The sequence below is a fragment of the Canis lupus genome, chromosome 30 (genome assembly GCF_003254725.2).
Source record: "Canis lupus dingo isolate Sandy chromosome 30, ASM325472v2, whole genome shotgun sequence".
In the NCBI taxonomy this organism is placed as follows: Eukaryota; Metazoa; Chordata; class Mammalia; order Carnivora; family Canidae; genus Canis; species Canis lupus.
Genome location: NC_064272.1, coordinates 11,665,201 through 11,690,153, shown reverse-complemented (window position 1 = coordinate 11,690,153; position 24,953 = coordinate 11,665,201). Strand labels below are relative to the sequence as shown.

General features: G+C 45.9%; 1 protein-coding gene and 2 pseudogenes across 1 annotated transcript in view; 2 read left to right on the top strand and 1 right to left on the bottom strand.

Annotated features, from left to right (window-relative positions):
• The first annotated feature begins 690 nt into the window (after positions 1 to 690).
• On the top strand, positions 691 to 4,791 carry LOC112675412 (thioredoxin-like; annotated as a pseudogene).
• A 3,293-nt stretch (positions 4,792 to 8,084) lies between these two features.
• Positions 8,085 to 8,560, top strand: LOC112675465 (signal peptidase complex catalytic subunit SEC11A-like; annotated as a pseudogene).
• A 4,932-nt stretch (positions 8,561 to 13,492) lies between these two features.
• The window catches only part of SORD (sorbitol dehydrogenase), a 34,126-nt gene continuing 22,665 nt past the window's right edge, over positions 13,493 to 24,953 (bottom strand). The window contains exons 5-9 of the mRNA XM_025472936.3: positions 23,016 to 23,134; positions 20,557 to 20,622; positions 19,173 to 19,348; positions 15,832 to 15,953; positions 13,493 to 14,937 (exon numbers count right to left, since the gene is read on the bottom strand). Of these exons, the coding sequence (XP_025328721.1) occupies positions 14,772 to 14,937; positions 15,832 to 15,953; positions 19,173 to 19,348; positions 20,557 to 20,622; positions 23,016 to 23,134 (649 nt within the window). The 3' untranslated portion in view covers positions 13,493 to 14,771. The remainder of the gene's footprint in view (positions 14,938 to 15,831; positions 15,954 to 19,172; positions 19,349 to 20,556; positions 20,623 to 23,015; positions 23,135 to 24,953) is intronic.

The following is a 24,953-nucleotide window of genomic DNA, read 5'->3' as shown; positions in this document are numbered from 1 at the left end:
CAATTGATTAGATAGCATTTATTCTGAAAGCAAAGAAGAAAATATTTTTGCTCCCCAAGGGAGCAGATGGGGATTCTTGAAAATTATGTTAACATCCTTCAGCATAGGGGAACTGGGTGACTCGTTTGGTTAGGTGGCCAACTTTGATTTCAGCTCAGGTCATGATCTCAGGGTCATGAGATGAAGCTCCAAACCCGGGCTCTGAGCTTGGCAGAGAGTCTAGTTAAGGATTCTCCCTCTCCTTCTGTCTCTCTCTCAGCGTGTGCTCTCTTTCTCTCTCTAAAAAAAAAAAAAAAAAAAATCCTTCAGCATAGAAATCCTACTTGTAACAAACCTACAGAAATTTTTATGTATTTATGTGGAAAGATGTATGTGCAATAAAATGTATTGTATTTATAATGGCAATATATTGGAAGAAACCTATACACCCACCTACAGGATAATGATAAAAAAATATATGATGATACATGGTACATCCATGCAATGGAATAATTTTAGCATTAAAAAGAATGAATATGATGGTGTTCGTGGGCTATCATGTAAACATATGTAACAAGGATATGATCCCATTTTTGTACAACTAAATCTGTGTATATATGATATAGATATATGGATATAGTTATGTATAGCATTTGGGGTGTATCTGCAAGGACATACTCCAAATTATTAACAATGCTGGGTTCTACGAATATGGGGTTTGAGGTAAGATAGGGTTTCTCAGGTGCATTAAGTCTTCATTCTACAGGACAGTGAATAATTACCAATGCCAAGAATACTAGCATAGAAAGACTACATAGAGCCAAATTAAACAATGAGTTGATTATAATGCAAACCACCCAGTCCCCACCACGAACCTAGCAGCATGATGAGAGAACATCAAGGTACAAGGACCACATGATGATCAAGAATCACAAAGAAAATGCAGCATCACTGTGGTTGCGGGATCAGTTATTTGGGCTCAAACCCCCATGAGCCAGTTATCTCCATTCAAGTTCCATCACTGCTCTGACACTCAATGTGAGGGCGAGATGAGAATGAAAACCGCCAAGAGCAATACGATCCTCCACCAACATTTCCCTGCATGGCTACTTGCCAAGTCTGTAAATTCTGAGATGAGATCGAATGGGATCATATAAATGTGGGTGCAGTACTTGGTGAGTGGTTGGGGAGGGGCTGGGAAGTGATATTTGAAGAAGCTAGAACAAAAATTTTTTGAGCTTCACATCTCAAGCCTAGGGAAAGAGAAGAGCCTGAAAGAAAAGCCCCACAACACGAAGGAGAAAGGACCCAGCAGCATCAAATAAAGACCCCAGTTGACTTTGCCACTTAGAAGAATATTTCAAGAAATGGAAACCTTGAAATAATTCACCAACAGAGGTTGTGGGCTGTCAAAGTAATTCAAAATAACGGTGGGGATCTAAAAAACTGGTCACTCCAAATGGCATGAGGTCTAATTAAATGGTGTCTCAGCTTTGATATCCTGGGAACTACCAGGCAAGTGAACAGTGAGGTTTACAGGGTTTTCTAGACAACCACATCATATCAAAATGTTAGTGAGTCTGGGGAGGAGCCCATATTTCTCTAGAGCAAGATTAAAATGTGAAATTGGTAGTAGAAAGATAAAAACATTCCATCAAAGTTTCTTATGGTAAAAACCAGTTTAAAAAACTAGAAAGATAGAGGCGGATCCTTCGGCCCGGGGTGTGGTCCCAGGGTCCTAGGAACGAGTCCCACATCGGGTTCCCTGCGTGGAGTCTGCTTCTCCCTCTGCCTGTGTCTGTGTCTCTCATGAATAAATAAATAAAATCTTAAAATAAAAAAAAAAAACTAGAAAGGTGGAGTGATGTTCTCTTCTGACCCCACTTTTAAGGATCCAGAAAATACAAAGTCCTCTACAGAAATTGCATACAGGGAAAAGAAGCAAAAGAAGAAACCAAGGCAGGTCCGAAGGATGATGAAGCCACACACACCATCATCACAGCCCCAGTGAGTCCCAGCTGAGTTCATCTGCCAGCTGAAGGGTGATTGACGATTCAAAAACAAAACTCAAAAAAAAAAAAAAAAAAAAAAAAACCCTCAGTGCAATGAAGTCCACAAAACATGGCTAAGACCAAAAGATGCAGGCGTCTGGGGACTAATGGGAGGCAGCAAAGACTAGCCCACTGTTGGCAGTCACTCTGCTGGTCATCAGATAAAGGTAATTAATTAGAAAGACTAAGACTACAAAGATACAGCCTCATGGCTGAAATATGGGAAGAGCTAGCTTTGCAGAACTAGTGAATCTACCCCACAGTCCTTGAGGCCACATGATTGACTTTTGGGCCCATGATGTAACAGACCACCCTGCCCAGACTGCCCAGGGTTCTGCTGGAGTCAGGGATAGTTCTAGTTGTTTGAGAGTGGGTGGCTCCCTGCCTCTCCCTGCTTCTGGGAATTGGCCAAATACAAAGCCTTTTTGGGAACGGAATGTGTCCCCTACCTCGGGGGTCTGTGCTGCCACTTACACTCTTCTGTGGTTAAGTCTGAAAGCCACTGAACTGTGATTCCCTTATTCATTCATTTTCTTTCTTTTTTTTTTTTAAAAAATATTTATTTATTTATTTTGGAGAGAGAGAGAGTGCACACTCAAGTGTGGGGGGAAGTGTGATGGGGAAGGTGCTTGAGGGGTAGAGGCAGAGGGAGAGAGAGAATCTCAAGCAGACTCAGCGCTGAGCGCAAAGCCTGAGTCGGAACTTGATCCCACAACCCTGAGATCATGACCTGAGCCGAAATCAAGAGTCAGATGCCTAACCGACAGAGCCATTCAAACACCCCCCCTTATTCATTTTCTTAAATTGCAAAAGTGATATATGCTCCTGGTAAAAAAAAAAATTTTTTTTCAATCAACAGAGAAACGTATATGGTTTAAAAAAAGAAATTCCTCCTGTTCCCCTCCCCTCAAATAATACAAAACCTCAAAATCTTCTCCAGAGTTAAATGCCATTAACTGTCTGGTGTCTATCCTTAGAGATATTTTTTTCCCATACATATTCAAATGTATGTCTGTATGTGGTGGTGATGGCAAATGGTGCAAATTATTTAACCTCTGTACCTCAGTTTTCTCAGCCTTAAAATGGGGGAATGATATTAATCCACAGGATTATTTGAAGGTGACATGAGTCAAGACGTCTCCATTCTTAGACGTGTCTAGCCCGTACCATAGTAAGCATTCAGGCATCAGCTGTTATGATTATTCTCTCACTCTTTTCCAGAGCAATTTAGTATCTGATTATATAAATGATAAAGATACTGAGAGAGGTGTTACTGACACCACTTGAAATGCCCAAGAACACACACAAATTAAATAGCTCTCCTAAAATTAGTTGGGATGGGGCAGATGTGTTGGTCCCAGAACAGAGGATTCCTGATACAGTGTTGTTTTTACCACGCTACAGAGTCCCCCACAATCCCTCTTGAAGCCAAAAACGTCTGGAGCGGGCAGCTGGTCCCCATCTTATTTGGACTCCAGGCTGTCTCATGGGGGCTCAAGGCTCAGGTGAGCCATCCTCTTGCTACACTCTCCCGACATGCCCCTCCTGGGTCCTTGGGGCTTGACTTCTCTTCTACACAGAGAATTGTGCTGAGATCTCCTGGTAACCAGGGAGTTAGCTTAAGGGTATGGGCAGGATGGCAATGGCTTGGAACTGAGAGGGAGATCTGGCTGCTTCTCAAGCTACAGACACTTCTAGAGCTCCTTCTGTGTGTACCAGGCACTGTACTAACCAGTGAGGGATACCTCCATGCCTCTGGGAGTCTCTGTCCCACTGGGACAAATTGCTCAGGGCTCTTGAGCACAGGGCCTCCTCTGGTGGTCTCAGGGGCAGAACAGGGCAGGCAGGTAAGAAGCAGCTCCTGAGTCCAGTTACCTGGTTTCCAGTCCTCCTCTCTGTTGGGCCTCCAGGTTTATTTCTAGTGTCCTTGCTCTGACAGGTTTATGGAAGAGTTGAGGGTGCTGGGTCATGCCAGGCTGAGGCCTTTTCTGCCATCCAGGGAATTTCTCACATACTTCCAAGTGCCTTTCTAGACTCCAGGTGCAAAGCTGGCAAAGTCTTGAGGATCAGCGACTCTGCTCATTTGCCATAGGAAGAGATAAGTTTTGGTGAGCAAGAGGCAGGGGCATAAGCACTTATTAAGCATAGTCATGGCACTCTTGGCCAAGCTAAAGATTTCCAAATAGAAGCTCTGCCCAGAGTTTTAGATCCACTTTCATCAATCCTTATGGTCGCTTGTCAGATTCCAGCTGCCAAAATGGGTGAAGCAGACCGAGAGCAAGTATGCATTTTAGGAAGCTTTGAACAGGACAAGAGATAAACTTGTAGTAGTTGACTTCTCAGTCACATGGGGTGGGCCTTGCAAAATGAGCAAGCCTTTCTTTCATTCCCTTTCTGAAAAGTCTTCCAATGTGGTGTTCCTTGAAGTAGACATGGATAACAGTCAGGATGCTGCTTCAGAGTGTGAAGTCAAATGCATGCCAACCTTCCAGTTCTTTATTTTTTTTAATATTTTATTTATTTATTAATTAGAGACACACACAGAGAGAAACACAGGCAGAGGGAGAAGCAGGCTCTACGCTGGGTCTACGTTGAGACTTGATTCCCGGTCTCCAGGATCACACCCTGGGCTGAAGGCGGCGCTAAACCGCTGAGCCACCCGGGCTGCCCCTTCCAGTTCTTTAAAAAGGGACAGAAGGTGAGTGAATTTTCTGGAGCTAATAAGGAAAAACTTGAAGCCACCATTAATGACTTAATCTAATCATGTTTTCTGAAAACATAACCAGCCATTGGCTGTTTGCAACTTGTATTTTTTTTAAATTTATTTATTTATTCATGACAGACAGACAGACACACACAGAGAAGCAGAGACACAGGCAGAGGGAGAAGCAGGCTCCATGCAGGGAGCCTGATGTGGGACTCGATACCGGGTCCCCAGGATCACACCCTGGGCTGAAGGCGGCGCTAAACCGCAGGGCCACCGGGTCTTTTTTTCTTTTACAAAAAGTAAAGATCGAGTATGAAGACTTGTGGGAGAGCAAGACCTCAGCAAGTAAAAGAAACAGTAAGAACAGGGACACGCATAAACAGCAACAGCGTTATGCATGTGCAAAAGCCAGTTATCCCGGAATCGGTCCGCACTGAAAACAGTCCACGCTGCAAACAGCAATGATGGTGGGGAGACAGCCAGGCCTGCGGAGGTCAGGGGTCCCATCCCTGCTGCCCCTAGGTAGTGCTCCTCGGAGACCCATGCAGACAGTCACGTACACAGTTCCCTGCTGCCCCTCACGCGATTGGCTTCTTGAGTTGTTTTTCCTTCCTTGTTTCCACATACTTTACATTCTACGATAATAAAACCAAGAGTCAACGTGGACTCTGGGCTTCACCTCGCTGTACCTGCAGTTCCTGGCAGTGCCGGATGCTGTAGCCCCTTCGGGCCTCTCTTTGTTCCAAGATATTGAACTCTGAGTAATCGTCTCACCTCTTATCGGAAAGCATCACGTGGCAAAGACTATATACTCAACTGCCATTTGATTGTAAGTGACAAGAAAATATTGATTCTACCCTTAAAAAAAAAAAAAAAAAGACCTCAAAATCATTCTGTTTCTATGACAACCTTGAGCTAGGTATTATTTTTCTTACTTAAAGGATGAAGAACCATGAGGCTTAAAGAATTAAAGTGATTTGCTCAAGGTCATAAGGAAATGACCTACCTACCCAATGTGTACCTACCTCTTTCTTATTGTAGGGAGATCATGACACTGAAACACCCCACTAGCCTCTTTCTTTACCACCTCTTCCCAATGCATGGGAGCTTTTCTTCCAGCCAGGCCCATGACGAGACATATTTTGGATGACAGAAACACCTCCCCAGCCAACCACTCCAGCAATGTCTGTCTTCCCCTTGGGAGCATCACTCCCTCTGGATCCCTATTCTGAGAGAAGGCTATTGGGGACCCTTTGAATAGGGCAACAATGTTCCTCAGGTTCTAGTTTTGCTCGGTGTGCAGCAAGATATGGGAATTTTCTATGTGGTACCAGGAGAAGCCAAGTCAGTTTGGCTCAGGGAAGCTCTGGTTGGAGCCTGTCAGTCCCTGTGCTGTGCAGAAAGTCCACCTGTTCCCCAGAACCAGCAGCCCCAGTCTCCAAAGGCCACAGCTGAGTCACATTCTTCACCCTGCCCTAGATTACTAATTCCTTTGCCTCTCAGCTTTTTCCTCATTCACTCTCAGGTCATGTGTTGCCCTCCTTCTGCTTACTGCTAACAATTTTTCCAGAAGTTCCTTAGAATCTCAATCCTTAATACTAGCAATGTCGGCAGTCCCACCCCATCCCACCCCACCCCACAAAGTGGGTGACAAGGGAGATAATTCACTTAAGTGTCCCTTAAAGCACACAGCACAAATACAAAAGCGCACTTGAAAATCTATACTGTTAAGCTCTATAAGCACAACATTTTATATGTATTTGACAAGAGATTAAGATAGCAATGTGATGATTGTATTTGAATCAGTACCTCAGAAGAAAGATGCTTTAAGAATCCTACAAATTGTCAATTTCTTGGGGTCTGAGAATTCCAAAATTTCCATCTTTTTTTTTTTAATATTTTATTTATTTATTCATGAGAGATGCAAAGAGAAGGCAGAGACAGGCAGAGGGAGAAGCAGGCCCCATGCAGGGAGCCCAATGAGGGACTCGATCCTGGGACTGCGGAATCATGCTCCAAGCTGAGGCAGATGCTCAATTGCTGAGCCACCCAGGCACCCCCAAAATTTCCATCTTAATTACTCTAGTTCACTCTATCCTATGTGGATTTGCCTCTACTTAAGAGAGGCCAGAGCCAAAAAGGAACATTCTACACACACCACCCTCACTTCCTCCTGGTTAGTGACTTACTAAAGTTTGGTGAATGACGCCCAGAGTCCTCTGGCACTGAGGTGGGAAGAGATTCTTCCAGTACAAATTAATTGACAGGGTTTACTGTTCCACACTAACCCAGCCACAGTTCCCTGTGAATCCTATGGCAGCCTTTGGCAGGAGCCATTTATTGTTATGTGCTAGCAGTAGCCTCAGAGCTAGAAGGGACCACTGAGTTTACTAAGAAAGAAACTGAGGCCTGAAGAGGTGGTGACCCATCCAAATTTATAGATGGTGAGACCTAAGCCTCCAGCTTCCCCAAGGTTGGCCTAAAGCCAGAGACCAGTGGTTTCATGGCCCCATCCTCAACAACCCCTGAAATCTCCCCCAGACCCCAAAGTCCTCCTACATTATACATGGCCTGGGGCATCCCGATCTCAGATTTTGTTAGGTAATCTCAACAATATTTGGTTTTCTAGTCTAATCATCTCATCTTTAAATTGTATACCCCTTAACTTTATTCATTTCACTTTATTTTTTAAAAAAGATTTTATTTATTTGACACAGAGAGAGTGTGTGTGTGAGCAGAAGCAGGGCATAATGGCAGAAGCCAGCAGGCAGGGAGACTGACATGGGGCTCCGTCTCAGGACCCTGGGATCAGGACCTGCGCCGAAGGCAGTCACTTAACTGAGCCATTCAGTTGTCCCCAGCTATTTTCATTTTAAAACATAACTTCAGAAAGCAAGAAGTTGAGAATACAAAGATGTATGCACAAAGTAATCATTTGCAACTTTATTGTAAGCCCCAAACCCTGTAAACTATACAAGTACCCAAAATATTGTGATTTGCTTTATGAGTGACAGTACATCCACAGGTTGGAAAATGGTGATTAAAAATAATGATGGGTGTAACTATTGACATAAAAAGGAATATAAAATTTATTAAATGAGCACAAATGCAAAACAGTCTGTTGAGGACAAATCACCCAGTTGCTTCAACATAAAAATAACATTTAAATAAAATGGAGGGGGACTATGATATGTTAAAAGAAACATTACAGGCATATTAACCACATGCAGTGTGTTTGGATCCTGATTCAAGAAAATGCCATGGAGCAGGGCGGCCTCCCAGCTAATGTGGGGTGCTGCCTCCACCAGGGGCTGGGTGCTCAGCACGGATTCAGGACTCCGCTGTATTATCAAGTCCTAAATTTTGGCATGATTGTCTCCTTGGCACTAATGATCTGGAAGAGGTTAATGCTCATAACTGGAAGTCAAAGTCCAATTGTAGTGGTCCTCAGTGGCAGCACGGGACCTGCATTTCATAGAAGAGATCTCTTTTTAACAAATCAAGTTGAAGATCCCACCCGATTGGGAGAAACTGGTGTTTTTAGGATAGAGGAAAGAGAGATTTCTATAGTTCGTGGAGTCTTGAAGACTCACGCGAAGCAAAATGGATATATCAAATTTTTGACAAAAGGAGATAACACAGTTGATGACTGCGGCTATATAAACAAGCACAACACTGGCTAGAGAAGAAAGATGTCATGGGGAGAGTCAGGGAATTTGTGCCTTTTACTGGGATTGTGCTGATCCTCACGAATGACTACCCTAAATTTAAGTGTGCAGTACTCTTTTGGCTGGGTTTATTTGTGCTAGTCCATCATGAGTAATAAGTCTGCCTTGTTTCTGGAAGATGTCCTACTTTTTCATAGTGAATGTTTGGAATAGATACTGGTCTGTGATTGGTGGAGTGGAGAACACACCTATCCATGTCGCTTAGTAGCAATGGTCTGCATCAGTTTCTGTTTCCACGCCAGGATGTGCATGGGCAGATGAGCGAGCACCATGGCATGCACTTGGGGGCGAGGGAACTCTCAATCATAGGATTTTGTATGTTGTCATTGCCACACTTCCACGTTTTGTACATCAGTGAATTTTTTTATATTAAAAGGTTGAGCCAAAAAGGGAAAAAAAGGAAAGGAAGGAAAGGAAAGAAGGGAGGAGAGAGGAAGAAAGAAGAAAGAAAGAAAAGAAAATGAGGTGGGAAAGCTCACTTTTTTTTTCTTTTTTTTTTTTTTTTTTTTTAGATAATTAGGGAAAGTTGGACTTGGATTGATGGAGTGTTAGATGACGTGAAGCAATTATTTTAACTTTCGTTAATGGGAATTGTGATTGTTCAATTAAAAGTCCTTATTGGGGGATCCCTGGGTGGCTCAGCGGTTTGGCGCCTGCCTTTGGCCCGGGGCATGATCCTGGAGACCCAGGATGGAATCCCACGTCAGGCTCCTGGTGCATGGAGCCTGCTTCTCCCTCTGCCTATGTCTCTGCCTCTCTCTCTGTGTGTGTGTGACTATCATAAATAAATAAAAATTAAAAAAAAATAAAAGTCCTTATTTGTTATGGGTGAAAATGGGGGGAAAGTAGGTAAAGTACATTCCCATTTCTGATTATAAATACATGTACATGCTTTATATGCACAGAGATGCACAGGGGAAAGCTGGAAGGAAGTTCTCCAACTTATTAGCATCCTTGGAGAAGAGATTATGGCTGATTTTCTCTTCTTTTTATTTTTCTGCCTTTATTTTCTTAACAATGTACAAACTTGTGTGATAAGGGGAAGTACAGACACTGTTATCTCCTGGCAACAAGGGCTCTGTAAACAACTGAACAGCTGAGTCTCTTGGGATTCCTTCAGGAAGGAGGAACTGAGGCAAGTCTGTGGGAGAGGCCTCAGGGAAGGGCTGGTGCACATAGAGCCCTGTGAGGCCGGTAGCTTTAGCACCACCCTCTGAAAGCTGAAGCAGGTCCCAAGGGAGCTGCACCCCGACTATGCCTTGGTGGCATGGTGCTCAGAACAGGTCCATCTCTTTCCACAGCTTCTTCCTCCCTAAGGATGGATTGCTGGAGTACCCCCCACCCCCACCCTGCTAGGCTGTGCTTCTGCCTCTGTAGAGGTCCTATGTAGAGCACAGAAAGGCCAATCAGTGACCACCAGCAGGGCAGTCAGTGATGGAGCCAGACCTCTGAGGGCCCAGCTCTGGGCTCTACATACCTCATCAGGACCATACCTGAGAGCCTGAGGCCAAGTAACAGAACAAGGTGATGCTCAGAATGCAGGCGCTTCCTCTCGCCTCCCTCCCTCGGGTCACCTCTTCACACACACACACACACACACACACACATACACATACACGTATACACACACATACACAAGACTGGAATGGAAACCCAAGAAGGCACCTCACACCTGCACCCTGAGGGCCATACCCCCCAACCCAAAGGGGTTCTCACTCCCCAGGGCCTTAGCATGATGTATGATACTGTAACTGAACTAATAAGAGTTTGTTTTTTGGTGAGTTGCAGGAAGAAATGACATCAGGTGAGTTGTCACACAGTCTAAAATTTATTGGCAGCAAATAAGATCACAGGGAATAACTTCCAAAGCTGTGACTCCCCAGGCAAGAGTAGATGATCTCCTTTTATTTAGGGTTAGGATGAATATGTAAAAAGGGGATCCTCGTCATGGCCTGTGGAGGCAGGCATGGCCTGTGCATGTGCCTTGAGAAACATGCCTGTACATACACTGCATGTGATGTAAAGGAGACTTGTGCTCTTCCTTGGATGGAGATTTTAGTATTATAACAAAGTAAAGGTAATTGCCGGTCATCCCAGAGCTCATTCCTGGTTCACCTGTGCAGGCTCCAGTTGGGGATTAGCTCAAACTGGTCTGGGTGGTCTGGGCCGGCTGGATCTTACCAGGGCAGTCATTACTGCTGGAGTTTTGGTTTCCATCATAGGCTGCTATGCCTGTTGAGTCTTTTGCCTGAGGTAAGAGATAAACTAGAAAGAAGAGCTTAGGGGGAGGTGTGGGACAAAAGTCGGTGAGTACAAGCAGATGCGCAGTAAAGGAGGGTCTTAGGGTCCAGTCAGTGACAATATCAGTGACGATAGAGACCTTGAGATCATCTTGCCCAATTCTTCTATTAAAATGGGAGGGGCGGGGGCAGCCCCGGTAGCTCAGTGGTTTAGCTCCGCCTTCGGCCCAGGGCGTGATGCTGGGGACCCGGGTTCGAGTCCCAAATCAGGTTCCCTGCGTGGAGCCTGCTTCTTCCTCTGCCTGTGTCTCTGCCTCTCTTTCTCTCTCTCTCTCTCTGTGTTTCTCATGAATAAATAAATAAAATCTTAAAAAAAAGTGGGGGGGAGGGGCAGCCTGGGTGGCTCGGCGGTTTGGTCCCACCTTCGGCCCAGGGCGCGATCCTGGAGACCCAGGATCGAGTCCCGGAGTGGGGCTCCCTGCATGGAGCCTGCTTCTCCTTCTGCCTGTGTCTCTGCCTCTCTCTGTGTCTCTCATGAATAAATAAAATCTTTAAAAAAAATAAAAATAATAAAGGAGGAAACCAAGACTCAGATTGGGGAAGTCATCGGGCAAATCAGTGAGTTAGTGATGGGCCCAGGACTAGATAGAACCCAGGAGTCCTGGCATCAAAGCCTTTACCACGTGCTGCCTCTCATAGGCCTCGTAGGTTGAAGACCCTGAGGACAGAGGTTACTCCCCCAACCCCTTCCACTCACACAGATGGTGAGAGCCGCTGAATGATCTCTTGGTGGGAACACCATCTATACATCCTGTGCCACTTTCAGGTGCCCAGGGAAGGAGCTCAGTGTCTGACTCCACCAAGGTTTTAAGAGGAGAGGGAAGCCAGGAGCAGGGGAGACGGAGGCAGTGGGAGCGCCGACTGCAGTGCAGCTTAGCAGGGCAGCTGTGGCACCAGAGAACAGGTGCTGCTGTCTTGAAGGCGCTTCCTGCAGGCCAGAAGCTCCTAGCCAAACCACTTCCCTGCTGCCCCTTCCTCACCCTGCTCCTCCCTGAACCCTCCAGAACTTGAGTATGTGAGTATGCATATGTGTGTATGGGGGGGGGGGAATTCGCCTGCCACCCAGGAAGGTGCGTCTCATTGCTGGCCTTCTGAATTCCAAGCCTAGGCTAAGATCATGTGTAGAGGACAGTTCTGGGAAAAGGCAAATATCCAATAAATCCCGTGTGCCTCCCACACTCCTAACTTCTGGCCCAAACAACTTCCCCACAAGCCCTCACTGTTCTCTCCAAGGGAGTAAACCAGGAGCCCAGAAGGAAGAGGCTGCGTGTACAGAAGGAGGCTGACTGGGATGGCCTGAGAGCCGGGGACTGGCAGTCCAGAAGTGGCTTCCATCAGCATTCCCTGGAGCCAAAGGTGGATGGCAAGAGGGAGGCGCTGGAGCTGGAGCCCTTCTTCTCTTTTCAGGTAAGTGGGCTGGCCTCCCCGTCCACCTTGCAGCCTGCCTTCAGGGTCCCTCTCCCCGGCTTTCCACCATCCAGGCTGCCCTCACACTGGGAGTGCCGGCCGGGCGGGGTCCCCAGTGTTGATCGAAAGCCAAGGTGCCAGGCACTGGTGCCAGAGCACACAGAGGCAGCAGGGCCATATTCTTGGTTCCGGGACTGATTCACGGAGTTAATCAATATTTATCGAGCACTCAGTGGAGGTGTTAGGAGGGATCAATTCCAGGGCTTCCTGCACTTCCTTCCAAACAGCAGCGGGAACACTCGCCAAGGCTGCAGAGGCAGGAGCCAGGCAGAGCTCAGTAGGGCCAGCTCGGGCCCTCTCACACCCCAAAGGACTGAGCAACCAGCACTTCGCAGCTCACCCGTAGCCCTCCTCTCCTGCCGTTCTCTCTGCCCCTACCCGGGAGCTAGGAAACTGAGCAGTGCCTTGGAAGCCTTGGGAGGATTTGGACATGGGAGGTATTCTCTGAACTGTTTTCCATCAGGCTGTCCGCTCTTCAGAACTGCCCCATGGCAGCAGCTCGAAGCCCCGCTGGTGGCGCACGGGGAGACAGACTGCGGGCTACCGACTTGAGAAGATCCAGCCCCAGACGACTGTCAGATCCGTGGCAGGTGTTTGTCCTTGGTAGCCCCACCTTTCCAGGATCCCCTCTGTAGCTCCCAAGTCCCTGTCCAGCTCAGTGGCCTTCTCCCTCTAACAAACCACAATCAAAGGGAAAGGGGCTACTTGTGAATTTAACAGAGAATCCACTTCCCTCAGGGGCATTTCTGTTGGAAGCCTTCCTTCTAGAGGGGGAAGGCCTCATTCCACATTCAAGAACTCACTCAGGGCACCACAATGCTGGGAGGGGCTTGAAGGCGAGGCAGCCCGCAAGTCTGACCCTGGAGTGAAGCAGGACTCGAGAAGGAAGTGGGACAGTCCCACAAGTGGGCTGTGTTGCTGCTGAGCGGTCACATCTCCAGCCTCCCCCACCCTGCTCCAGAGATAACACGAGAGAGGGAAAGCAGTGGGTGACCTTGAACAACGTACTTAATTTCTCCATTTCCCAGCTGTAAAATAATCCTGTGCATTTAGCTTGCTTGTGAGGTTTGGAGATCATTAACATAAATTTCCAGTGGTTAATGAAATTATATTTGATGCAGACATGTGTCCCTTTAAAAAATCCTGGCTCCAAAAAAAAAAAAAAAAAAAAAAAAAAAAAAAATCCTGGCTCCTTCCCTTTATGAAATAAGTAACCAGAGTCCATTCCCCCCTCAAAAGGAGACAAACAGGCGGCAACAGTCAGGCACCACAAGGACAATTTATTACCCAAAGCAGTTTGAGGAATTCCAAGCATTGGTCACAGCTCTCCCCAGTCACAAGAAAGCCAGAGCCTCTTCAAACTCACCCTCCACTCCCAGCTGAAGGCAAGGATTAAAAGGCTGCAACCCAAGTTAAGTCACAGCTGTAATATCCTCATTCTTGACTAATAATCTCAAAGTCACAAATGCGCATAAAGTGATTTGGACCCAAATCGTGTTTACAGAGGAAAGCTCCACGATTAAAATACAATTGGAAAGATCATTCCAAGAGAAAAGATAACAAGAGTGTTAACAGGTAAGGAGGAGGGATTTCTGTTTATAATGATCAGAAATAAATGGAATTGCCTATCATCATCATCAGGGAGGGTGAAGGGAATGCTAAGCCTGGGGCTGGAGGGGGAGGACAGGTACACTGGCCAAACCCTCCTGGGCAGGTCTCCCAGGAGGACTCCCCTTGACTGCTGCCCTGAGGAAGGAGCCTCCTGGTTGCCTAGCGACAAAGGAACCCCCCCCCCAGGTGACTGCCTCTGAATCTGCAGATGGGTTGGTGGGGGGAGGGGGGTGTTGGGAAGACAGTTTAGGTTACACAGTTCTCAGGAGTTGAAGAAGAGGCAATCTTCAAGCTGTACTGAGAACTTCCCTATTTCTACCTTTGGAGGATGTGCAAGCTGGTTGGCCCTCATGTGGGATTTCAGTTCGTGGGTTTTTTTAAATTGACTTAAAACTTATCCTAGACCCAAGAAGGTCAGTCCCTTAAAGTCTCCTTTTATCATCAAACTAAATAGCACTTATATCTAGAAACACTGTGCTCTAAAAATGGCTGACACATTCATGTCACAAACTGAGGTTTTCGTGAAAATCAATTTCTGTGCCAGTCAAGTCTGGATAAAGTTATCTCTTCATAATTTAGCTCCCACCCCCCAACTGGCCAGTCACAGTGGAACCAGGAACCCAAGGGGCAGATTTCTTTCCTGATTTAGGCACTCCAGGAAGAAGGGGAGTTCCCAGCACCTGCCTAACCTGGCTCCATTTGCTGAACTTTGCTCTGGATGAGTAGGTCACTCTGGCTGCAAATTCCCCCAAACTCTCCCTACTGTGTTTTTAAGGCACACCAATTCCTCTGTGTAAGGCTCTCTGCTTATAATGAATTATTTTAATTATTTCTGCTACTCAAAAGAAACTTCTGCATCAAAGCCCACCTGCCCTGAGATACTGGCTCTGTGTGGGGGTGGGAGGATGAGGGCAGAGCCCAATTAATATTAGGGATTCTGGTCGTTGGGGTCGCACTTGAGCATGACTTTCAACCCCGTTCCCTTTCTGGCTGTTTCAAAGGCCTCCAGAGCTTTCTCCAGAGGAAACCTATGAGTAACTAAGGGCTTTACATTCACAGCCTTGGACGCAAGCATTGAAATTGCCATCGGCCACCTGTAAAAGATCACAAGTGATACATTCAACCTACAGGAGGAAAGAACCAGATCCCCCAAACTGCCAAGCTCGAGATAGGCCTGGTCGTGATTATTTATAGTGCTGTGGTTCTACAAGGTCTATTCTACAAACAAGCAATGATAGAAGTGACCTTATGGCTTGCAATCTGGGAGTATGGAGTCTGTTCCCAAAGGCCTCCACCCCTCTGCAATGTCTATCTTGAAGCCTAGAATTCCTTTGGCATGAAGGCACAAGGCAGATAGAAGCCACTGTGAAAAGGCAGATAAGACTCAGAGAGGCAGCCCAGGATAATTCATCCATATCTCGTTGCAGCATGGCTTGGCAAGAGCTTATGGGGAAAGGGCACTCTGCTGAGGGAATAGCCACAGATCGTAAAGGTGGGAGAAGGGACACTGGTGTGGAAGATGGTCCTGGGAAGTTTCCCCGGTTGGGGAGGGGCTAGAGCCACACAACATGAGGTGGGGTGAACTAAGACCCTCTCATTACCCAGGGTGGGCCCTGGGGTGGAAACTAAGGGACTTAAGTTCTTGCTGCTGTCCCCCTTTCCCTCCTTCTTCCCTTTAAAGGGGGAAAATGAAGAGCCAGCCACTTGAAGAAATGAAAAAGAGAGGGCCTGTGTGATGAGGGGCAGACCACCAAGAAAAACATGCTTCAATACCCCACCACCCCCCACTCCCCCTATTCCCTCTGCCCTCCTGTTTTTTAACCAGGAGTGATGCTCTCTCCTTAGATGCCTACCATAACATGTGGCTGCCAGTGTGGCTAGAGGAGTGCTCCTCATGAATAAACAGGAGAGACTCTTGCTCCCAGAGGCCATGCAGGGGTCTTGCAGGCCGCTTACCACCCTGTGCGGCTCACCCACAGCATACTCACGTGTTGCAATATCGAAACACGCCCTTGATATCCACCTCCCGGGTGCTTGCGTGTGTTAGGGGCACCGTGGTCATCTCGGAGCCCAGCCCTACGAGCACCAGGGTCCCCCCAGCACGAGTAGCCTGGAGGGGAGATATGAACAAGATAACCCAGAAGATCAGAAAGTGCAGGCTTCTCCATTCAAAATGACTTCTGTCATTCGCCTCCGGTAAGTAGCCAGATATTCCAGAGAATACGGTTCTTTCTCTACCATCAAACTCTTCCACATGCGTCCAAACTTAACAGAGCAGCAGAGTTATCCTCCCTTGAGATCCTGAAATGATAAACTTTACCAGTGGAGGAACAGGCATAGTGGGAGTACCTTCCACTGTCCCACAAGATCCTAGGCAATAGCCAAGTTTCTCCAGACCCCAGTAAGAATCTCGCCAACAAACAAGGTTAATCTTCAGCCCCTGAACATCTCTCAAAGCTTTTACTAATTCAGTACCCGGTGTTGGCTCAGGTACCTCCTTATCTCAGCACCCTCCTCCAGAATGTCAATGCCACAAAAGACAGACTCTGTCAAACCTCTCAGGAACAACCCTCTTGGTGAGGAAACTACCAACTGCATACAAATGGAGAGGCCATTAGAATTCTATGGCTTGAACATTGCCTTATACATGCAAGCTGGCTGGGACTGAGAAATATTTCCGTCCCAGAGGCATTCCTTTCAATAGTATCATCGGTCATAATGGATTTTGTCTTCCTTGCGCATCTACCTGCTTTACCAGTTCCCTCCTTGGAGTGGGCCAGACACTGAAATTTCTCCTGATAATCTCCACATGATTCCACACGAGTGTTGTTGCCTGCTCCAGGGATTTTTGAGGATCACTGTGGTCAGAGTTGTGAGAGGCAAAAAATTGTTCATTTGCCTCAGTTTTCATGATAGTCAGCAGCAGCAAGCACTTACTGGAACCATTCTAAGTTTCACCAGTGGAACTGCAAAGAGGCACACACCTCAATCTCTATCTCCGAGGGGAAGGATACACCATGAAGAGAGGCCTGCAGCATGGGGGTGACTGCAATTTACACCTTTGAGCAGTGGGACCCTCTCAACCAGCTTCCTCAGCAGGGCGGCTGGCCTAACATAGTGCTCAGTGCCAGGTCGGGCTCATTGTTTGGCACATTTTCTGTTTTTAGTGAAGCATAGAGTCACTTACAAACCACCTGTGACTTATGAACACTGTTGGTAAGGGGGGAGGCTCTCTCCCCACTAGAAAAGGTGGGGTGGGGTCAAAGTGGTGACTGAGCCACTGAAAACTCGAGTGAGAAATTGTCTCAGAAGAAATGTTTCCCCATCAGCATTTCCTCTCCAGCTAGTGAGAAGGAGGAGGAACACTGCCAAACTGGCCATCCCAAAGTGCCAGGAGGTCAGCAGTTTGCTGATCACAGGCAAAGGAATGCTTGGACTACCTGACCATTGTTTTGTGGGTGTGACCTCTGCACCAAGAGGACATGAATTCTACCCTAAGCATTTGCCACGTCTCCTCTCAAACATTTTCTAGTCACAAACCTGGTAGGAAAGTGACCCTCAGGTATGTCCATGGAAGGTGCCTCCTCCTAACCTGCTCACTGGTGGGGTGGCCTGCAGCATTCTACAGCATCTGTCATGCATAATGGCTCCACTCCCCACTCAGGAGAGGTACTCGCTTCAGGCTTACAGAGGCCCTTTGGGTCACCTTTACCTCTGCACCCACCACAGGTAGCCTGGCAACTGGGCCCCCACCATCAACAGGAGACAGATGCCAGCTGTTCCCAATGCTCTCTAGGCAGTGGAGAAGAGGAGAAAAAGTCTTGCATTATGAAGCCATGTCTTTTACCACCTATCTGTGGAGTGGGGGTCACTGACTGCCAACAACTTGAAGACAAGTAGATATAGCTTATGCATCATAGCCCTCAAGGTCCTTGGCACAAACCCAGGACACAGCAGGTGCCCAAGACATGTCACTGGTCAATTGATCACATACAGACTCATAACCCTCTGAGTTTTGGTTTCTTTTTCCCCCTTGCCACAAGGCAACTGTTATCTCTGACAGTGGAGCAGAGGGTGGGCAAGCCCCAGCTGGAACTTAGGACAGAGCAAAAGTGACACCTGTTCTTCCCTTGTCTCACCACTTCCTCACCCCTGATGGCATGGGCATCCTGGTAGGAAAGTGGCTAGGCCATTCTGCCAGGATACCAGGTCGGCTTTCCCCAGAAGGTCTTGCGTGGTGCCAAAGTGTCCTTTTGCATGACCCAGCTGTGACTCAGAAGGAAGGAGGAAGCCCAAGCTGTTGTAGGACAGCAGTGTGGGAGGTGAGGCAGGAGTGCCTGGGGAGGTCAGCTGCCACCACCACTCTCCTCAGCCCAGTCCCTCCCATTCTAGTATGGTTGCCCGCTGGCTTCTTGTCCCCTTCTTCCCTTCTCTCCTAAGCAGCAGAGTAAGAAAAGCTCAGGCATTGGAGCAGTGTGGTCAAAGGCAAGTCACCATGCCTCCTGCAGTAAAATGTGGAAAATGATAACTGGTCTTGTGGCTATCGTGCAAATCTGGCATCACATTTACAAAGCAGCCAGCAGACTGGGTGATACGCTATAGGTTGGCAAATTGAACTCCAATAAAACAAAAACAAAAAACAAAACAAAACAAAAAAACAAAAAATAAAGCAGCCAGCAGAAGACCCAACACATGATAGGGCTGCAACCTAGAATGTCTTCTTTCTCCCCTCTTTTCCTCATACTTGGATCCATCCATGCCACTCCCCACCCCTGTGTCCCCCAACTTCCCATAAATTATGGGTGGGTCCCTGAGGGGTAAATCAGGTGCTGGCAGCTTACCCACTCCTAGGTCTGGGAGACAACAGGAGGAGCCTGAAAAATCACCCCACCTTTGTGACTAACTAAATTAATGGCTGTTACTTTGTATCAATGACTCAAAGATTGTAGTTTTCCTCAATAAAAGAAGAAGATAGGGATTTCCCATACACAACGAAGGCATGGTTCCCCATTCCTCCTGTTGATCTTTTTACCAAGAGGATTGCTTTTATGATCACAGATACGATCATTTTAAGGGGGTGGCCTCTTAACATCTTCCAAGGGCCATATACACTTGTTATCTCATTTAAGCATGACAATGACCTGATAAGGAAGGATGCTAGCTAGGCAAGTGAGATCAAACAAACAAACAAAACCCAGAAATACCCAGATTACCTCATTTGGCCTGGGGGTCACATAGTATATTAGTAGAGACACTAGATCCCAGCACTCCTTATTGCTGCCTCCTTGTGGAACTGCCCACCAGCTTCAGCTACTCTCATCCAACTCACATATATGCCTGACTGGATGGCGGACTCCACCCCTGTGCACTCGATGGTCGCTTCTGGCTTGCACCCCAGCATATCTTCCACTTTACTGGCTATTTCCTTAGGGCTCTCCTTGGAGATCTGGAGGACGATATCAGCCCCAACTTCCTTGGCTTTAGACAACCGAGAGGCAGACAGATCTAAAATTGAACAAAAGTTTCTTTCAAACTAAGAGCTGGATGGTGGATTAGGGAGAAAACGGTGGAGGTGCAGGTTTTAATGGTAGTGAAGCCCCAGTGTTGTGGGTGGTGTCAATGAGTCCATCACACATACTCTCTATACTTCACACACTCTCTTCATACCACGCAGCTGCTCTCTCTCTCTCTCTCTCTCTCTCTCCCTCCCCATCTCTCACTCAGATCACTTCTCAAACATTCACACTGTTCTACACCCTTACACACCTCTATACACACCACAGAGCTAAATACACACACGCAATCTCTCTGAAAGTTACCTGCTCCTCATACGCTTTCCAATACCCTCTATGCACACTCTGATACTTTCTTTGCACACAAAACACACTCTCCTAGACCCCTATTCCCCTTTATACACACTCCATACAATTCTACATACTTACCCACACCCACACTCTCAGAAACCTTTACACACACACACACATTCTCTTTCACAGAAGCCTTCTATGTACACACACACATACAGCTTTCTTCTATACCTTACATGCTTCTACACTTATCACACATGCTACTACAGATAAACTCTCCTCATACATACCCTTACCACACACCTCACAAACAAACACCCTTTTATAAACATATACCTCCCACTAACTCCACACACACACAAGCACACCTTCTTTGTCTTCTGGGTTTAGTCAAATGGATCAAGGGCTAAGCCTTAGAACCAAGTGAGCAGTAGGGGCATCTGAGGTCCACACAGAGATCCAGTTCCTCTTCTCCATAGCATCCACCCTCTCCCAGAAGTTTCAAAAGAGTCTCCTCCTGAGCCCTGAGTTGGTCATCCCCTGGGTGGGCTTTTCAACCCTGGAACCCAGGAGAAAAGAAGAGGAACCCCTTTAGGAAACCCAGTACCCCAAGAAGGAAATAGTTCTCATGCCCTTGCCCTAAACTGTAGCCCAGCTGTTCCCTTTTCAAAGAGACTTTTTTTGAGAGAGAGAGAGAAAGAGAGAGAGAGAAAGAGAGAGAGCACATAAGCAGGGGGAGTGGCAGAGAGAGAGGGAGAAGTAGAGTCCCTGCTGAGCAGTAAGCCCAATGTGGGGCTCGATCCCAGGATCCTGAGATCATGAACTGAGCTGAAGGCAGATACTAAACTGAATGAGCCAATCAGGGGCCTCCCTCTTCAAGGAGATTTAAAAAGAAAACCTTCTTACCAGTCACCAGCACTTGACCTGCACCCATTGCCTTGGCCACAATCAGAGTGACCAGTCCAATCGGCCCTAAATAAAGAAGGAAATGGGAGATGTTTGTGAAATATTAAACATCAGCTCTCCCCCTTGCCCATAGACATGAACCACATCTTTTGTGAACCTCTATCATCTATCTATCCCTGTGCCTGACACATAGTGAGAACCTAACAACTATTTGAACGCATAAGTGAATGCACAAAGAACTGTTCTCTACATGAAATTTTGCTCCTAGTGCTGAGCTCCACTAATTCTCTCAGACCTCAGAGCTAGAAATTTTCCATTTACTCTTGGACACTGCTTGGGGATAATGTCAAAGAACCAGAGGGCTCAAGGAAACATATTTGTTAAGAGAATAAGATGTCTTACAAGGTCTGGATACATTGTCCTGTTCTCTCTAGTGTCATGGAAAGATGTTCATAACATAGTGATTTCTCTTTAAAAAAAAAATGAGTAGGTAAAAAAAAAAAAGCATGTTAAGCATGATCTCATTAAAAAAAAAAAAAAACCTGAAAGATTCTACATCAAAATATTTACAGTGATTCTCTCTGGCTGATAGGTGATGGAACTATGGGTGAATTTCTCTGCATGTATGTATACATGTGGGATATGTGACTTTTTTTTTCTATGTCAATAAGGTATTACTTATGCAGATTTAAAAGATATATATCACCTGAATACTATACTCTGTTAGCTCATTGAGGCAAGTCTGTTCTATGCCCACCACCTCTCTTGGAAAACCCTGCAGTCACTTATTTGGCCATGTCAAAATCAGTAATGAAGATGTGTATGAGGACTAACTCAAAATGGATTAAAGGCTTGAACGTCAAGACCTAAAACCATAAAACTCCTAGAAGAGAACATAGGCCATAGGCTCCTTGACATCAGCCTCAACACGATTTTTTGGATTTGACACTAAAGGCAAACGTTTTCTAATAAAAGCAAAAATAAACATGCGAGACCACATCAAACTAAAAAGCTTCCACACAGCCAAGAAAACCATCAACAAAATGAAAGAGGCAACCTACCAAAATAAGAGAAAATATTTGCAAATCATATATCTGATTAAGGGTTTAATATCCAAAAAACATATAACAATATGGAGATTCTTCACAAAATTAAAAATAGAACTACCATATGATCCAATAATTCCATTTCTGGATATTTATTTGAAGGAAATGGAAAAACACTAACTCAAAAAGATAAATGCACCCTCATGTTCATTGCACCATTATTTACAATAGCCAAGATATGGAAACAACTTAATTGTCCCTCCATGGATGAACATACAAAGAAAATGTGGTATGTATGTACACAGTGGAATATTATTCAGCCACAAAGGAAAACCTTGCCATTTGTGACAACATGGATGGACTTTGAGGGCACTATGCTAAGTGTAATAAATGAAACACACAAAGACAAATACTGCATGATCTCACTTTTATGTGGAATCTAAACAAAACAAAATGAAACAATGAAGCTCACAGATACAGAGTAGAGACTTACTGCCAGAGGATGGGTGGTGAGAGGTGAGAGAAATGGAGGAAGAGGGTCAAAAAGTCAAACTGCCAGTTATAAAATAAATAAATCATGGGGATATAATATACAATGTGGTGATTATAGTTAATAATACCATATTGCATATTTGACAGTTGCTGAGAGTAGATCTTAAAAAGTTCTCATTGTCAAGAAAAAAAAAATTTTGTAACCATGTATAGTGACAGATGTTAATTAGACTAATTGTGGTGATCATTTTGAAATACACACAAATATCAAATCATGTTGTACACCTGAAACTAATGTAACATTATATGCCAATTATATACACACACCCCCAAAAGGTGTATGAAAACACCAAATCACATCCACAAGGAGTAAGAGCACGCTGTCTGTGTCACTAGTATTAGACACCTAAAATGGTTCAGTGTGAGGCTGCTAGGGTTTGTTCAGGTGGCTGGAAGCAAAGGAGGACAGAAGGCAGCCAGCTGCAACCCCAACAAGCAGAGTGCTGGCTCACGGTGGACCAGACTCCATTCCTTCCAGAGACCATGAGCAGGACCCACCTTATTCCTGGATGGACCAGGAGATCATTGCTCTGGCATGATTTGAAAGTTCTAAAAGTTGCCCTTCCCTTTACTATCCAAAATATTTCCCTAGTGTCAAGTTAATAAATAATTCCAAATTACATTCATTACATGAACCAAAGGATTATGTTGCCTAGGAAATAACCTGAGTTACTATTATATCTGCAGATAGTTTATTTTAGCAAAGTGCTGATCACTGAGGGAAGGGGACACTGTAATCCTCCCCTACCCAGAAAGATTCTAGGAACAATTTCAGCAATTGGGAGGGGGAGTGAGATGGGCAGAGAGATCTCCATATTTTCCTTTAATGAACTTATAACCACGGTGCCATCTGTGACTTACCAGCTCCACACACTAAGACCTTGTTCCCCAGGGTGATTCCAGCTCGCCGACAGGCATGGATCCCCACAGACAGTGGCTCAATCAGGGCCCCTTCTTCATAGGTGACATTGTCAGGAAGCCTGCAGTATCATTCAACACACTCAGTTAGTCCCTCTGGGTTATTAATAACAAGAGTTAAAACTTACTGAGCACTTATTTATGTGCCTAGCAACATGCTAAGAATTTTACATATATTCATTCATGTGAATCCTTGGAAGAGTTCTGGGGTAGGTTCTCAAATTGTCATTTCATAGACAAGGAAAGAAAGCCTTAGAGAATGAAATGACTTGCTCCAAAGGTTCAAAACTAGTGAGAGGCTCAGAGTTTGAAATGAAAACAATATATATCTGATTCCAGAAACCCTGCCATACTGCCTGGCTCTTAAAATGGTTTTCTTTGGACAAATCACTTCAGTGAATGTGAACACATTAGGTTTTCTTCAACAGGTTATCTGAGACAAGGTATGGTGTGGCTGTCATTAATAAATGAGAAGTTCACCTAACAAGAGGGTAATATAACCATATGCCAACATCTCATCTGCTTCTCAAATTTATGTATGGCCTTTCTGGTTTCACTTCAGCAAACAATCCCAAATACCAGCAGCTTTGCAAAACAAGGATTTAGAAGCTGGCATCACTCTGTTGTCCCCTGTATGAAATGTTCCAGAAGAACCACATCTGATGGCAGCAGCTGCTTGGCTGTCCCTGGACGGGTCATGAGAGAGAGCTTGACTTCTAAGCAGTTGATTAAATGCTGTGTCACCTTCACCACAGGATTCTTGGTTTTCACTGAGTTGGCTTGACCCTATTAACAACCCCACCGTGATGACAGCAAACATTTGCATAAGGCTTTACAGATTAGAGGGCTTTCTCGTCCATTATCGGATTTGATCCTCAACATGACCTTGTCAGGCAGGAAGGGCAGGCTTTATTTTTGCCTTTATTCTACAGAAGAGGAAATGGAAACCCAATGACATTCAGAGACTTGCCCAAGGTTACAAGGCTAATCGAGCAGAACAGCCACACTTGAAGCCAGGTCTCCTCGTTCCACATCCCGCCTGCCCCATATTAAGCTGCCTTCTGGTACAAGTAGCTCTGTGGATAATAACTCATTTCTGCTTGGTCCTCATTGTCCAGGATTTTTATTCATGTGCCCCAAACCTCCACATGCTAGAACATAAAATTCCTCAAGTCCCAAAAAGACAGAAAAGTGGCAGCCAGGCCAAGTGCTCACTTCGATGATGTGTCACTGCTCATGCTATTCCACAGAACAACAAGGTCCGCAGTGGGCCTGCCCTGCGGTCCCATCTTCTCCTCCCCCACCCCTCTGCTTCTCTCCCACAATCCCTTCAATCCTCTCTTGCTCCAATGGCCATCATCACCACTTCTACCCACACCACCTTCCCCACTGACTCTATAAAAGGAACAAAAATTTGAAGTGAAACAATGAAGACTCCCAAACTCTCTCAAGGAACTGCCCCCACCCTCTCTCAGACTTGCCTGCCCCCTCACATCTGGGACTCCCCCGAAGCTTGTATGGGCTCTGAACTGAGGGTGGGCATTGGTGCACTCCTCTCACCTTTGCTCTGATTTCCCCTTGGCAGGAGAACACCCAGGAAAAATGGGATTGGGGATGGCAATGATGGAAGATTGTTATGGAGAGATTATTCTGATGAGACAGAGGCACCAGGCAGAGACCTGGGTGCAGCGCCTTTACCACTGACCTTCGGAGAGTTACTGGGTCCTCCTTCCCCGACCTTGTTGGGGGGCGGATTGAGGGAGAAGGGAGAGGAGAGCACTCTAAGTTTCTTCCTGGCTCCAATCATTCATGACTTTAAACACTAGAGAATAAGACAACTTGGTGGTTTTCACAATAGAGTTGAGGGAACAGCACAAGGTT